Source organism: Dermacentor albipictus, chromosome 3 (genome assembly GCF_038994185.2).
Source record: "Dermacentor albipictus isolate Rhodes 1998 colony chromosome 3, USDA_Dalb.pri_finalv2, whole genome shotgun sequence".
NCBI lineage: Eukaryota > Metazoa > Arthropoda > Arachnida > Ixodida > Ixodidae > Dermacentor > Dermacentor albipictus.
The window spans coordinates 131,360,480-131,376,671 of record NC_091823.1 but is presented as its reverse complement, the minus strand read 5'-3'; the positions used below and the strand labels follow the sequence as shown (position 1 = coordinate 131,376,671).

Below are 16,192 nucleotides of genomic sequence, written 5' to 3'. Positions count from 1 at the left end.
AAGGTCCCCCTCCGCGACAACGCCAGGGTCCTGTAACGCCGCAATTGCGTCGTCCACCGCCGCCGCCGCCAGCACGTCCACCCGTCGCCCAGCGCAGCTACGCGACGAAGACGGACATTTGGCGAGCCCCCGACCACCGCCCGCTCTGCTACCACTGCGGCGAAGCCGGCCATGTGTACCGCCGATGCCAATACCGCGACTTGGGATTGCGGGGGTTCGCCGTCGGTGCACCGCGCCCTCGGGAAGGTAAACGCCCTCGTGACATCGCCGACTACCTCGCCGCTACTCAGTGGAGCCCTCGACGGCAATCCCGTTTGCCGTCACCAGGCCGCTACCTGTCGCCGCAGCGCCGACCATACACTGGCCCAGCCCGGGGCCGGTCAGCGAGCCCATATCCGGAAAACTAAAAGCAGCAACCGATGGAGGTGCGGTTGCTATTCGTCGAACTGACGAAGATCCTCCACCACCGACGAAGACGACGAAGAGACCATCCCGACGACCTAATAACGACACGCCGCCATCCCGACGAAGTCAGGAAGCCAAGACTACACCGACGAAAGACGACTTGACGACGCGGCGTTCCAGCTTCGGTTCAACACGACGCAGCCGTGATCCGACGCCAAGACCTAATTGCGATGCCAGACAAAGAGCCACCGACCTCGACGTGCTTCTCGACGGCCACGCAGTCACCGCTTTAGTGGATACAGGAGCCGATTACTCCGTCAGGAGTGGACCCATCGCCGCGCAGTTGAAGAAAGTTAAAACTGCATGGGAAGGCCCTGAAATTCTGACAGCTGGAGGACACCTCATCACGCCGACTGGAATATGCACGGCAAGAGTGACCATTCATGACCAGACTTACCCTGCCCCCTTCGTTATCCTCCAACAGTGTTCACGAGACGTCATTCTTGGTATGGACTTCCTGGACCAACACGGCGCAATCATCAACCTGAAGTCGAAGTCAATAATGCTGTCGGAAGATACAGCAATGCCGCCGGAGAGCCCTCATAGTCACGACGCCTTGAGTGTGCTCGAAGATCAAGTGAACATCCCGCCTCGCTCCAGCATTGTTATTTCGAATGGCACCGAAACACCCGCTGATGTAGAAGGTGTCATCGTAGGCGACAAACATCTACTGCTAGACCGTGAAATTTGCGTCGCAAGAGGGATCGCTCGACTGCATGGAGGGAAAACCGAAGTGTTGCTGACAAACTTCAGCCGTGAGTTCAAGCACATCAACCAGGGCACGACGATTGCCTACATCGAGGAAATTCTGGAAACCAGTAACGCATTTGTCCTTTCGAATTCCGCCGCATCTACCCCGACGACTTTGGTTCCCGAATCAGACTACGACATTATTCCAAGTCTCCCCGTGATTAAGCAACAGCGGCTGAGACGTCTGCTCCGACGATACAAAGGCTGCTTTTCGACGTCATCGAGGATTCGACAAACACCAGTCGCCAAGCACCGCAGAATCACCGAGGAGTGCACTCGACCACTCCGCAGGAGCCCTTACAGAGTTTCGCCGCGAGAACATAAGGCTATAAGAGAACAAGTCGACGAAATGCTGCGCGACGACATCATTCAGCCGTCGAAAAGCCCGAGGGCATCCCCCGTTGTCCTGATGAAGAAAAAGGACGGAACCCTACGTTTCTGCGTCGAATATCGTGGTCTGAACAAGATCACGAAGAAGAACGTGTACCCCCTCCCACGGATAGACGACGCATTGGATCGGCTCTACAACGCTAAATACTTCTCCTCGATGGACCTGAAGTCTGGCTTTTGGCAAATAGAAGTCGACGAAAGAGATCGAGAAAATACCGCCTTCATCACCCCAGACGGCCTCTACGAGTTCAAGGTTCTGCCCTTTGGACTGTGCTCGGCGCCTGCAACGTTCCAACGCGTGATGGACACAGTTTTAGTAGGACTGAAGTGGCAGACTTGTCTCGTTTACTTGGATGACGTCGTTGTCTTCGCCGGAAATTTCGACGATCACCTTAGGCGGCTTGCAACAGTACTAGAGGCCATCAAGTCATCAGGGCTTACTCTGAAGCCAGAAAAGTGCCGCTTCGCTTACGATGAGCTTCTGTTCCTAGGCCACGTCATCAGCAAGTCTGAAGTCCGCCCCGACCCGCAGAAGACAGCTGCCATTGCAAAGTTGCCGCAGCCCATCGACAAGAAGGCAGTGCGTATATTTCTTGGCATGTGTGCCTGCTGCAGGCGATGAAAAGTCAAGGACTTTTCACGCATCGCTGAGCCGCTGACAATGCTAACTAAATGTGACGTCGAGTTCAAGTGGGAAACGCCGCAGGCCGACGCATTTCAAGAACTCAAACGACGCATGCAGTCGCAACCCGTACTTGCGCACTTCGACGAGCATGCCGATACCGAAATACACACTGACGCCAGTAGCCTAGGCCTCGGTGCCGTCCTAGTCCAGAGAAAAGATGGACATAAACACGCGATAGCTCACGCTAGGCGGTCGTTGTCAAAAGCAGAAGGCAATTATTCTACAACCGAAAAGGAATGCCTCGCCATCGTTTGGGCTACAGCGAAATTTCGCCCTTACCCCTATGGCAGGCCATTCAATGTGGCCAGCCACCATCACGCGTTGTGTTGGCTAGCTAACTTAAAGGACCCTTCAGGACGGCTGGCACGGTGGAGCCTCAGACTACAAGAATACAACATCACTGTAACATACAAGTCCGGACGAAAGCATTCAGGTGCCGATTGTCTATCACGCGCCCCCATTGACTCGCCTCCTCAAGATGACGAGGATGACGACGCCTTCCTTGGCATAATAAGCGCGGAAGACGAGGGGACGCGGAGCTAAAAGCCCCAGTCGAGTATTTCGAAGGGCTCACCGACCTTGTCCTTAGGAAATTTAAACGTGGATTATCTTAGTTCACGCTTCAAAACAACCCACTCGTGAAGAAGAACTTCTCACCAGTCCGCGCCAACCACCTTCTTGTTGTTCCGTCGGCGCTGCGTCCAGAAGTATTGCACACCCTACACGACGATCCGACCGCTGGGCACCTCCGTTTCTCCCGGAGGCTATGGAGGTATTACTGGTCGCCCGCACCTAACCGCCGATGTCGCCTGTTACGTCAAGACATTCCCACACTGTCAGCGACGCAAGACACCACTGACAAGACCAGCGGGATTACTACAGCCGATCACGCCTCCTTGCCGACTTTTTCAGCACATCGGGATGGACTTCTTAGTACCGTTTCCGACATCAACATTCGGAAATAAGTGGATCGTCGTGGCGACGGTCTATCTCACCCGCTTCGCTGAAACTAAAGCTCTACCGAAAGGCAGCGCAGCCGAAGTGGCGTAATTTTTCGTCGAGAACATCCTGCGGCGACATGGTGCTCCAGAAGTCGTCATCACCGACAGAGGAACGGCTTTCACAGCAGAGCTCACGCAAGCCATTCTGCAATACAGCCAGACAAGTCATAGGAGGACAACTGCCTACCATCCGAAGACGAATGGTCTCACGGAGCGCCTTAACAAGACCCTCGCCGACATGCTAGCAATGTACGTCGACGTCGAGCACAAGACGTGGGATGCGGTCCTGCCGTACGTAACATTCGCTTACAACACTGCGGTGTAAGAAACAACACAGATCATGCCGTTCAAGCTGGTTTATGGCATGAACCCGACGATGAAGCTCGACGCTATGCTGCCGCACGTCACTGACGAAGAGAATCTTGACGTCGCTACCTATCTCCAGCGCGCCGAAGAAGCCCGCCAGCTCGCCCGCCTATGGATCGAGGACCGGCAGCGTACCGAGAGCCGACACTACAACCTCCGACGATGCTTCGTCGAGTACCAGCCCAGTGACCGTGTTTGGGTATGGACCTCGATACGACGACGAGGACTGAGTAAAAAACTATTGCGATGCTATTTTGGACCCTACAAGTTCATCCGAAGTATTGGTGCGCTGGACTATGAGGTCGTGCCAGACGGCATTTCGCATTTACAGCGGCACCGCGCACGATCTGAATTGATCCATGTGGTGCGTCTAAAATTCTTTTACGGACGCTGACGAACTTTTCTTATTTTGTTGTTTTCTTTGCTATGAGTGCTTTTCGTTATTACTTTCGTGGGTTTGCAGCATCGGGTCGATGCTTTTTAAGAAGGGGGTATTGACACGTGTACTATCGTTACCGGGCGACCACGTTTCGCCGCCTAACACATGTTATCGCACAGCGCGGGACGCGCCTGCATGCATCCGAAGTTTCCGGAAAGTTATCGATGCTTCTATCCGCTGTCTGTTGTCACCGAACCTTGTGTTATCTGATTTCAACGCCTGGCGTGAATGGTGTAGAACTTTGTTGAAGGCACGCGGGTCCCGACGATTAGTCTGGAACATTCGACGACTGATGTATAAAAGGGGACGCGCATGACTCGCTGATCAGATTTCCGACGATCGCCGACCGTGTTCGCCGCTATCGTTGTGCTATAAGTGTAACCTGTTTTTGTGGGCGCAGGTTCGCCCAATAAAAGCTGGTTTTGTATTCCACCGTATTGCTGCTTTCTTCACCGTCACTACCACGTGACAATATATGTAAAATCAGTGTGCTTTCTTCTCGTATAGCTAGAAAGGCGGCCAACTGGAATGTACATATCAACAAGTGCAGTTTATCAGTTGCTTTATACTTAAAAGTGACCAGTTTATAGGCGTAAATAGGACCCCAAAATGACTAGCAGACTTAAGCTATGAAACTTAAGTTATGAAACCGCCATGGCGTCTTACTAATGTGGTCACCCGAGAAAACGTGCTTTACGCCGAGGGACTCTCATCTGCTCATCTCGCTACTTCCACCGTTTCTGCCACCTCCAGAAGCATGGTTTCCCAGCTCGAAGCTCATGGTCAACATGGTGCAACCGGTGTAATGTGCCATTGTTCTTGACGCACTCCCGGTTGTAAATCAATACGCTTTCACTGTCCTGTACGCAATTGCGCGGCATTACGACGGTATGCGCTGTGCTATGCTGGCCCAGTATGGATCCCAGTATTTGCCGCTCCCAGAGCTCAACTGCGAAACCGGTTTTGTATCCACCACAACAAAGAAGGAAGTACAACGCACAACAAGCACAAACAGCTTGTTTGTAGAATTCTGCTAACTGGGATCTTCATTTCCTGCACTAGAACATGCTCATGTTTTCTAATACCCAGCACCTGTGACCATTGCTTTAGAGAAAGAAACCATAACCATCGTGCATCATGTGCAAGTTTTTTCTGAGAGTAAAGTGTAACTAACCTACGCTTCTCAAAATCTCTACTGGCACCTAAATGACCATTGACAGTTTTACTACAAATCTACTCTAATAGCAGTTCTTAGTCTCGTAACCTTTCCTGCATACCGAAGCGCCACCGATAAATTTGAAATATTTGTCGCGTTCCCCGAAGTTGCGCGCCAAACGAATCGCGTGTTCTCCATCTTACCTTGAGTTCCACCTCAAATAGCTGATGCCGATATTTAAAACATTATCTGCTTTTTTTTCTACTCTTCAATCTGGGCAGAGGGGAATCTGCAGTTGACGTTAAAATATAACGTCTACAGAAATATATATTTATACAAGCTGTAGGCTGTGAAGCAAGAAACCAAAGCTACTTATAAAGTAAAAAGAAAGTCCTGAGTGAAATCTATTTAGCAGTTACAGCGAAAATGTTAAGGGCTGGTTTCCCCACTATCGTGTCCGCGCGTAGAAAAAAATCCCAGAGGTAGTACAATGCCGGGCCGACCCCCGGCAGAGGTGAGCAATGCGTTAAGCACTCCCCATACCTGACCCGATCCCGAATATAGCGAAATGCGGGCCAACACGCGGTGGAGTTGCAGTTCCCCACAACTTTGCTGGTAATCCGTCTTCATAGAGGTAAAGGGCACTGAGTTGTTTCTTTTTTTATGCGAAGCATATTACGAGAGCTCAACCCAGCTCCTCAGGCGTGGCGGTGTCGCCTTCAATGACCTTTGACCCCATGCCATACCACGTGACACCGTGACGTAACGACAGAGGAGAAACGGTGCTCCAACTCGCGCCGTCGCTCGCGGCGTCGCGGCGGTATATAAGCAGCTGCGCTTGTTTCTAGGTGGCTTTGGCTCAACTCTTGCAAGATGGCCTGGGTCGGAATCGAACCAGAGTCTCCGGAGTGTGAGACGGAGACGCTACCACTGAGCCACGAGTGCGATGCTTCACAGCGGTACAAAAGCGCCTCTAGGGAATGCGGTGTTGCCTTAGAAACGAGCTGTTTCTAAGGCTCAGGCGTGCGTCGCTTGCTCAGGCGCACATTTCGTTGCCGCGCCGAACGCGGCGTTGCTCGACGCTCACCGCGTCCAATGCGGGGCGCGTAGCCACTGCGCCGTAGCCCATTGTCTTACACCCCTTGGCGGGTCGACGGGAATGCTGTCGCGTTCCACTCTTGAAGGCGAAGCAGAGTAACGCATGAGTTGTTTCTTCGTCTAGCCGAACCAAATATAGCCAAGCAACAGCAGTTCACCAGGCTAAACAGTGGTTCAACAACTAAAATAAAGGCTAGTATGCTTCGCATCCTGGGCTTAACCTTAGCTCAGCCACAGCCATTTTTTAAAATTCGAATATGTGTTCCTTTTTTCGGCATATGCCTATTGCAGTACAAGTTGCCAGTGTACTAATTTTCACTTCCTTACTTTCAGTCTTGGCTGTGCCCACGACGGGGACGATGCTGAACAATGGCCTCCCGGACATATTGGGTCAAAAGACTGTGCTTGGGATCTTGGCTACATGATGAGTTATAAGTTTGTAAAGCCGAACATGTACAGGTTTTCTAAGTGCTGCCAGAGGGAAATTATGAATATGTACAAGTAAGAATTCTTGCATTTCAATAACGTATTGCGTTTCTGATTTACGTTACTAAACCAAAATTATTGCCGTCACAGCCGCCCGGAACACCAGTGTCTTCTTGTGAAGAACAGCCTAAAAACCTGGATATTGTCTTCCAAACTCCCTGGTGCCGTGTCAAGTCGTCAAACATATTGCGAAAAAATTTACGGGCTCTACAGTAGTTACGTTAAGGTAGACAGGGTAAGTTACCATTCTATCTTCCTGGAAAAGGGATGAATGATGTAGGCATTTGGAAATAGAGCTATTCTTCTCATACTTCCGTGGTCAGTGGCGCCACAAATGCCCGAGCGCATGGCACACGTGACGCCCAATGACACAGATCGCTGGCCAAGGTTCACAGCAGCACGTAGCTCGGCATGTGGCAGCTGTCGCCATTAGGCTCGGAACGTGCTAACTTGCGCATAGATTAATTTACATTATTGTTGAAATGTCTCGCACGGCGGGATGCCGTGGGCATTAAGACTCTGGGAGCAACTCTATGTGGCGCTGGCTAATATGTGACTAATGCGATCGTTCTTTCGGGTGTGACGGAACTGTGTTTTGGCATACATCCATAACATATTTTTATTTGTGCTCATCATAGAGTATTTCTGTATTTTAATTGGAGATTCAGTTAGTAAGGTGCAGGTTCTTCTTCCTCTCTATCGAGGCTAGAGATATTACTTATCCACTTGGGCTCCGAGACACACCACCAGGGATGGTCTAGGCAAGTGGGGAATAATGCCGCTTCGGGTAAAGACGATTGATAATGCAAGAAGATATAGTGGAAACCTGGAGAAAATTTTTTGATACATTTTGCACGAAATTACACATGGAAATACAAGCTAGAACTGGAAGAACAAAGGCGATCTTTTATCGGCAGCGCCGATGTTGCCTATCACCGCACGTTGAGCCCAGAACGCTCGCTCGTGGTAACGGGGCCAAGTTGTCTATCCCTCGGCGTACCGCCCCAATCATTTTCAGCCCAATCGCCACCGGATGGTTTTCTGCATGATCCGCTGACACAAAAAGCACAATCGTGCACGAGGATCGTCATATCAGTGGTCCTTCAGCTATTTTACATTCAACTCCGTCTACGCCCCTTTTTTTAAGTCAGTATAAGATGTTTGCCCCTCTGCTTGAAAAATACATAAAAAACAAGGGAAGGAGACACAACAGCATAGCAGTCTTATCCCGCGAAAAGCCACAGAGCCCAGCAAAATGGGCCAAATAAAATACTAACAGGTAGCATCTGGAAGCAAAGGAGGCACGGTGATTGACCTATGTTTTGCTGCCCCAACCCCCATTTGTAACTCCGTTCCCTCTTTGGAAAAACCGAGAGCGTAGGACCGTAGTAATTGCAGGCCATAAGTCAAATACAGCTGCGAATGAGGTACTTTGGCTTCGCCGACATTTGCCATGTAAGCATTTGTCCAGAAAAAAGTTCCTACAAGGTTCAACTTGTCATGGTCTCATAAACGGGCTTCCACAACGGTCACAATGCAAATGGTGCGCAGTCATCAGCAACCAGCGGCAGTCTCGGACCTCTCAGCATTCGCAGTCAGAACTGCAGCACGAAATGAACGGGGCGAAGCACCAATATTCATTCTTCCTGAGGTGATATTTGTGTGCTAATGGGCGCGAATCACGTCCTCATCCACTCCCCGTGTTTGCTCAGTGCCAACCAGCTCGCGTGTACATCTGTTTATCAGTAATCGCTTTCGTACTGATTGACCCTACCTTGAAGCACGCCGGGATCATGACATGCATCCGCCACTGACAACCAGTTATCCTATTCTGCTTGGCTCGTCAAACGAGGACTGTCGGCCACCTACCGCTCCGCGTTTCTTCACTCCTTCTTTGTACCCGTTCCCGTCGACGGCACCAAAATGGGTGATAACGTCAATTTCGAACTTCCCGACCTAAAATGAAAGAAATAACTCACATTTTTCCAGCAGCAGGCTTACATATATGCTACATGCAAGGTGTGATATTCTTGTTTTTTTTTCGTTGTGTAATATTTCTTTGCTTTGTGAGCCATACCAGAGAGAAATAGAGAATTTCACATAAATTGAAAGAATTTTGAAAAGTTCTCTCGAGGGTTCAAACAGAGTGGCAACCATAAAATGAAAGCTCCTCTGCAGCGATAAAAATTCCGGTTAGATTCAGCTGAGCGTCGCATAAATCATTTCGTAAATTGCAACTTCAACGAAGAAAATCAATGCAGTGCTGTGTGGTAATAGTGGTACACCCAAAGAAACGTGAGGACGTAATGCGCACACAAAATCCGGGGTATAATTTGAATCTGCATTTTACTCATGCACTGTGTGCAATGAGTTACATGTACACACGAAGCAAAACAATACGAGTATTCTGTCCAAAGATTTTGTTTTTAGTGCCGGCATGCTGGCGACAATGTACGTCGCCAGGAACCCGGCCGCGGCCAGTATGGTTCTGCCGTCAAAACAGCCTCCCCCTCCCAAAGTCTTTAGAAGGCGAGATTGTGTATAAGATAGAAATATGAAATATGCAGTTTGTACCGTGTGAGCTACGTATGGTATACTAAGACTATAAAAAAGATCATGGCCCTACGGCAGAGTGAGCCTCTTGAATGTTGCTGTAAACTCCCCACGATCTCAAGCCTCGGTCGGAATCTTTTCGAAACCAGTCATTATGCAATATGCGGATCATGAATTTAACTTAGTGTTAACCTGTCGGTGCTATAGCACGTAGTAAACCGGTCTTTTCTGTCTTAAAGTGGCTTCAGCAGGAGTGCGCATTTGTTTAAACTTATATGTGACACTGCTACAGACGATGAAAAGTGATTTCGGTACATTTCTTTTTCGCAGCATTACTCGCTGAAAGGGTGCATCGTTAAGTGCTATATAAGCAAAAATTGGGACAACATGCTGATTGGTGCAGTCGACGGCGTAAAATGTGACAAAGGAAAGGTAGGGAAGCATGGTCATTGTTTTTTCCGCGTTATTCTAATGTACGGTGTTCTGCGTTCACGGGTCTGTATATTGCGATTTAGATAAAGGAGTAAAACATAGAGAAATGAACTTCACCACCAGCGTCCGAATAAATTATTGCAATGCGGGAGGCCAGAAGTTGAGCTATCACATAGGAAAATATGTTTGCGCCAGTAAATTAACTTTTCCCAAGCCGCCGTATGTATAACGAAGGCCTAGGAGGCCGCAATGTAGAAAAAAAAACGTAAGCTTTCCTTAACGCATTCTTCCATTTCCGCCCAGTGCTCGCGCGATGCGCTGATGTCTGCGTAGACACCGCCAGTGTGTCAAGCATGACCGAGGAGACGGTTAAGCTTCATGTGCGCATTCTCTCCTTCTCGTCCTCCTCGCAGTGGAAGAGACCGGCGGTGTCTGTGTGTGCGTGAGTCAGTGAGCGTCAGTGCCTTTACCTCTACTCCGCGAGTGGCGGTGGGAAAATCCGTTGAACTGACTGCCGCAAATGTGGAGGGTGTTCGCTCTCTACTTCATCTGGGCGAGGGCGTTTTCAAGACTCTATAAAGGACGCCCTCGTCGACGGAGTTCTGCCTTCAGCACATTCGACAACGTCACGGAGCTTGTAGAACTGGCCACTCCATAACGACGTATTGAATAGTTTTGTCACTCACTATGTTAATTCGTCTCGTGTTTTGGCATGAACTCGTGAGCCACTGCAAAGTAGTCAGATGCACGTGCCTGACAAGTAGTGCCAGTTTGTAGCAACAGGTGCGAGCATTGCGTTGCCACATCGATTGGTTGTTCTCATGAGTTGCATAACTGCGGCCCGATTGTCTACGCCGAATTCTTGGCTGCAAGGTTTGGTGAAAGCGATCCTTTCCCCACTGAATTTTACCACTTGTTTTACAGTATAGGTAAAAAGCAGGTAAAAGCTGTCAAGTCAATGTCACCTTGTTTGTGGGAGCGTCAAGTCAGTTGTCTGTCCAGTAAAAAAAGCTGCAATAACATCAGTCATGAAATGGAAGCATTTGCTTGAACCAGAGCTGCCGGAGCTCGCGACTGCACTAAAAGAAACAGCGTTGGTCGAACCTATTCTAGCGTGGGGAGCATCTGATGTCGAGCTTGCGGAATGCCTTGAGACGATTCGGGAGAGACCAAGAAGGCAGGCAGAAGAGCGCCAGCCTTCCGATGAACAAAAAAAAACGTGCACATGAAAGAGAAGAGCGCGAACTTCAGAGACGAGGTAACGAAAAAATGAAGAGAGCGCGAATTCACACGTGACATGATGCTGCTATGACAAACTAGAAGTATTTCGAGCAGCGCGTTTGAGCAACAAGGCACCCTGTGCTGTAGAAAGATACAAGCAACGCCCAAAGAAATGCACCTTCTAATTGGGAAGGTTGCGAAAGGTTGGGCTGCTGGAGTTATTTGTGTCGGGAGCTTGATGTAGATGCAGTGGAAAATAAGACGGCTTCCGCTATTCGCATAATCATTTTAGAAAGTGAACCTAATTATGTCAGGAACAAATACTTTGTGAAGGTGATTCTAAGAGAGAGACTCAGGAAAAAAGGAATTTGTGAGCAAATAGAAAGACTCGACAAAGGGATTGATTAACTGAGACAGGAGTTGCGCTGCAAAGAGAAGCGCGGTGATCGTGAGCGGATGAAACCATGTAAATTCGCGAGTACTGCTCCGCCAAACACTTGTGAGCTTGCTGAAACGCCATTAGGTTAGGAGACGATGGTTTAAGCGATGCAGCTTAATGAGAAGCGCCGCGCGATAAGATCGATAGCGCACACGCATTGAAGCGTAATGACCTTCTCCGCAGAAGCCGTACGTTTGACCGTGGTTGCAAGCGCCGAGCATGAGCCAGACGCGCCGCACTCGAAGGTTGTGAAAGCATCCGTGTTAGAAACGAATGAACTGGCTGCAAAATCAATCATAGTTCCATAACGAACAGTTCTAAGCGGTAAGCACACGTAAGAGGCGCTGTGCTATGAAATCGCAAGAGCGTCCTCGTCAAAGCTGAATAGACGAATCGGGAATGAGCAGGCTGCAAAGGCGGTAGTTCGGCAAACGGAGGTTTCAAACAGCGAGCGCCATTCAAATGCGTACAGCGCTGAGACCCCTGAGATTGAAAGCAGGCCCACGTTACAGCGGAATGACAACGCCGCGAATACGGAAGTTCTAGTGTCTACAAAATTCAGGCGTTTCCTCAGACGTGCTGCATTTCGAGCTCTGCAGCACTTCTGCGATAGACCACGGTGTAGATAATTCACACCGCGAGATGGAACCACACGCCCTCGCAATCACAAAGAGGTGTGAACATGGCGCGACACAATTGCAGCAAACACTCGTGAGATCATTTTAAACTATTTTGATAGATAAGTCAACACAGACATTCATGTGACGCCCCCATCAGGAAGCGGAATGACACTAGAGGTTAGCAGTTCCGCCTTGTGCCCCAAGGAAAACAACGATCCTACCTTACCAAACATCTTGGGTGATGTAAGCAAAGATGCAGCAGGAAATAATGTAGGCTTTCGAGAGAGGCGTTGCACTACAGAAAAAGAACAGACTCCGATGAGCTGCTCGCGCCTCAGCCGTACCGCCAGGCTGCATGTTGCACGTGTCGCAATGAAGTCCATGCCACCAGGAAGCAGGTTCAAGACAAACTGGTTGTTTCTGCGATACATAGCATGTTGTGGGGATATGCGACATAAGTGACTGTGTAGGCATGCCAGCTTATTAAGCGGAAGTGCCAGTAAGGCTTGTAGGCATCCCTTTGATGGCTCAAGGGCCACCCAGTGGTAGGTTTACAAACACGAAGGCTTTAATGAAGCACAGGTATCCTCCTAGAATGGGATAGATAAAGGTTATTGAAATAATAGTCAGATTAATCGCTAATGGTCGGGCCCCTTGTCCAGGGATTCGCTTACTGTTGCCATCTTCTCAATTTTCTAGATAAGCTTGAGCTAGTCATCGAGCGCCGAGCTTGACAGTAGTACCTCCCATTTCTACCTCACGGGGTCCGTGTCGTGTTCTATTTTGTGTAGCTTGAACTCCCACGTAGTGTGGTATACGGATGGTGTGGCCCTCACCAACGGTATTCGTCGCTGTTAGCTGTGGGGTGCATGTGATGTAATATGGGTAGAGTAGTGTAAGTGCCTGTCTGGAGCCTACGCCAGGCAGCAGCATCCTTCGTCTTTGGAAGCGATGGGGCGGTGGATATCGGGAGCGACTGCCTCTCTGATAGTTCACGAAGGCTGAGTGCTCGAGGTCGACAAGTTCCCTCTAATCTGCAGTCGGTGGGATAAGTGCTTGATTGTGCATGAATCATAGAGATGCTCTGTCGGCGGGCAGGCTTCCTGTGTGATCCAGGCATTGTTGGGTCCTGTGGTCGGTGATGCTGAGATCTGGAGTATTTTGATCTGGGGCAACCTTGAAAGTTTGAGTTTGAGTTGTTCGGTCCTGCCACAGAGATGTCATGCCGCAGGAATCGTCAGATAACGCAAGGTCCAATGCTAAGCACAGAGCCAATATCCGCTACGGCTGTACAAAGCAACGTGTCACGTTGAGCTGCGCGATCCAGGGATCAATCACCTACTCCTACCAAGCTTGACATTCAAAACTCCGTGGTTTCTGATGAAACAAGGAAACATAATTTTCCGTAAACAAAGAAGTGAATGAGCAATTCACGCCCTGGAGAGAGAAAACCAGTGTGAGCCATTCCCCAGATCACGCGATTAACGTGATTACATAGACCAGGGAGACGCCCGTGAGTGCTGCACGGCAGTTGCGATGAGCCAGATCGAAGGTGGAAAGCAGGAGCACCCTCTTCTCAAGTAATAAGTGAAATGGAACAGTCAGGAGAAAGCGTACAGCGCCACCGAGAAAGAGTGCTCGTGCCTTGTATTAGCTGTTCGCGAATTGTCAGGTAATCTTGAAAGTTTGAGTTCGATCATGATGTTGGACGTTGCCCTCAACACTGGAGCCTTGTCTTGCAGAAAAATTATTTCGAGAATCGTGCGAAAAGGGGTGTCTCAATAGAAAAGCGCATGGCTCAACAAACCCCTTAACGCAATTATAAATTTCTAATGAACATTTAGTTGTTTTCATTTCCCGTCTTTGTCTTTCAAACTTTTGCTTTTGCTCTGCAATTTTCCGTAAGAAATTGTTTTGTTGTAGTAAAAATTCACGAACAGAATTTCACTGCTTCCGCTTTATTTTGGTAAGGTAGCGTGACATATTAGTATGAAAGTAAGCCTAGTGGCCCTTTGTAATTGAATGTCTCGCGTTTCCCTGCTGAGCGGTTAAGATTTTGGCGTGGTTCTAAATGATGCCAGTGCCCTGTACCGGAGGCTGCGGTTTTACCTCACAAGGCTTTGAGCGGCCATTTTGACGTGGAACGAGGCACCTATCGGAAGAAGTTCGCCGACCACTTTCTGGTCACAAGCTCTGGGGCAACCACCTGCCGGTACGATTACCAGTGCACTCTCGAAGTAGCGGAAGCTGTGCACTTCCCATGGGTATTGTCTTCTCCTGGTGGGTAGTCTGTAACGACTGGGCTGTGGGATGAACAATTTGTGGGATGCTGCCAAACCAAAATTCCCGGACGTTTCAAAACCGCTCAGCAGCCCGGAACCCTTGAGAAACGCCTCGGATGCCACCGCTGCAAAAATCCGTTAAGCTTTGTTAATATATTTGATAAACTTGGTTAAATCGCGCGCGACAACCTGATGTCTCTGTAGGCTCGTCAGCGCTGTCTCCCTTCCTCGAGTGAAAAGTTTAAGCTTCGTTTACGCATTCCCCCCTCGGGGCCGAAAACCCTGGCACTGTCTACATGTGCGTGTGTGAGCGCCAGTGCCATTCTTTCGCCTCGGCGAGTGGCCATTGGAAAATCCCTTGAACTCATTGCCTTGTACAGGGAGGCGGCCGCAAGCGTTGAGAGCATTCACTTTCTGCTTCTGAGCGACGCCATTCCGAAGGCCCTATATATTGGTCAAAAGGACTTAAGCCTTCAGCATAGGCAACTGCTTGCATATCAGTTTCCGTCGCCAAGCTCGTAGAGCTGTCCTCTCCGCAACGATGTAATTAAAGTTCTTGTTATTCATTACTCAGATCTTCTCGTGTGTCTGCGAGCACCCTGTATTCTGGCAAAGCTCCAGATCATTAGGTCGCCGCTATCTACACATTCCCAAGGCACATTGTAACACTCCAAAATGCTCTTGTCGATTGTGTTTCTTATACATATTTCCGCAACCTAGCTTTTGTAGCATTAGTTCATTTTCCATTCACTTTGTGTATAACCGTTTTCTTTTTGCGAACGCGAATATGTTAGCCTACGGGAAGGATAATCCGCGAATTTCATGGTAGCGCATGTTGCGTAACGGTGCTCATTCACTTCATTACTCAACACCAGTCGTCAAATCTTCTACTCTCTATAGACTAATGAATGTTGTGTGAGTTTCTGTCCATTTATCAATACAAAGGCCTGTAATCGCGGTCTCATCCTAAATAGTTATCGGCGATGCCATATTCGAATTGCCCTTTTGTGATGTCTTTCCCATTACCCCGATGCAAATATCAACCAAATGGCATTACGCAAGTGCTCTAATCGATATCCCTCCACACCTAATTCGTCTAAATTAACATAAGGCCTGAAAGTGGTTTCCGGTGCGTGATGAGGGAGTGCGCCTTAAGGGCTCCATCCTAGGAAGTGGTGCACGGATGCTCGTGCCAGCGTTGACTTCCGGCAAGCTGGTTTTTTTAACCCTCTTTGCACTTTCACCCTATCAAGGCTTAGTTGGCGGGTGGTTTGGCATCAACTTCGCGTTATATTTTACACAAACGGGGAAAATGGCTGCCCGACCTCTTCTGAGTAGCGCTGGTTCATAACAGCATAATCGTTGTTTGCAAACTCTTTGGTTTGCCGCATAAATCTGATACTTCAAATCATGAAACTCTCCCTCCTCCTGCGGCCAGCAATTAATTACTGCAGTTCGTATATTGCAGAGCGGAAGCAATTGGTGTGGTGCCATACCTCTGATAGCACTGAAAACAGCTTCCATCATAAAATAAACTGGTGCTGCTGCCGTCATCATCGCACATTCAGTCCCTAAGTTCGTCCTCACTGGTCAACAAGTGGAACAGCTTGGCGGTAGCAAGTTCACAAACGCGCAAAATGCTTTAGCTGATGCGGAAGTAATATAAGATGGCAGGCTGGCTTTGTCGGGAGCAGTCACCAAAAACCCCGTTAGATGCGTTATCAGGTTTTCGCATGCGAGCTAAATCGAGTGCCTGACTTTGGAGTTCGGGGCGCCGTATCTTAAGGAGCTCTTTATCTTTTCTTTATT

General features: G+C 49.2%; 1 protein-coding gene across 1 annotated transcript in view; it reads left to right on the top strand.

Annotated features, from left to right (window-relative positions):
- Positions 1-16,192, top strand: part of LOC139057755 (venom metalloproteinase BumaMPs1-like) — a 120,570-nt gene that overhangs the window by 94,807 nt on the left and 9,571 nt on the right. Inside the window, exons 11-13 of the mRNA XM_070536508.1 lie at positions 6,684-6,851; positions 6,927-7,071; positions 9,720-9,821. Of these exons, the coding sequence (XP_070392609.1) occupies positions 6,684-6,851; positions 6,927-7,071; positions 9,720-9,821 (415 nt within the window). The remainder of the gene's footprint in view (positions 1-6,683; positions 6,852-6,926; positions 7,072-9,719; positions 9,822-16,192) is intronic.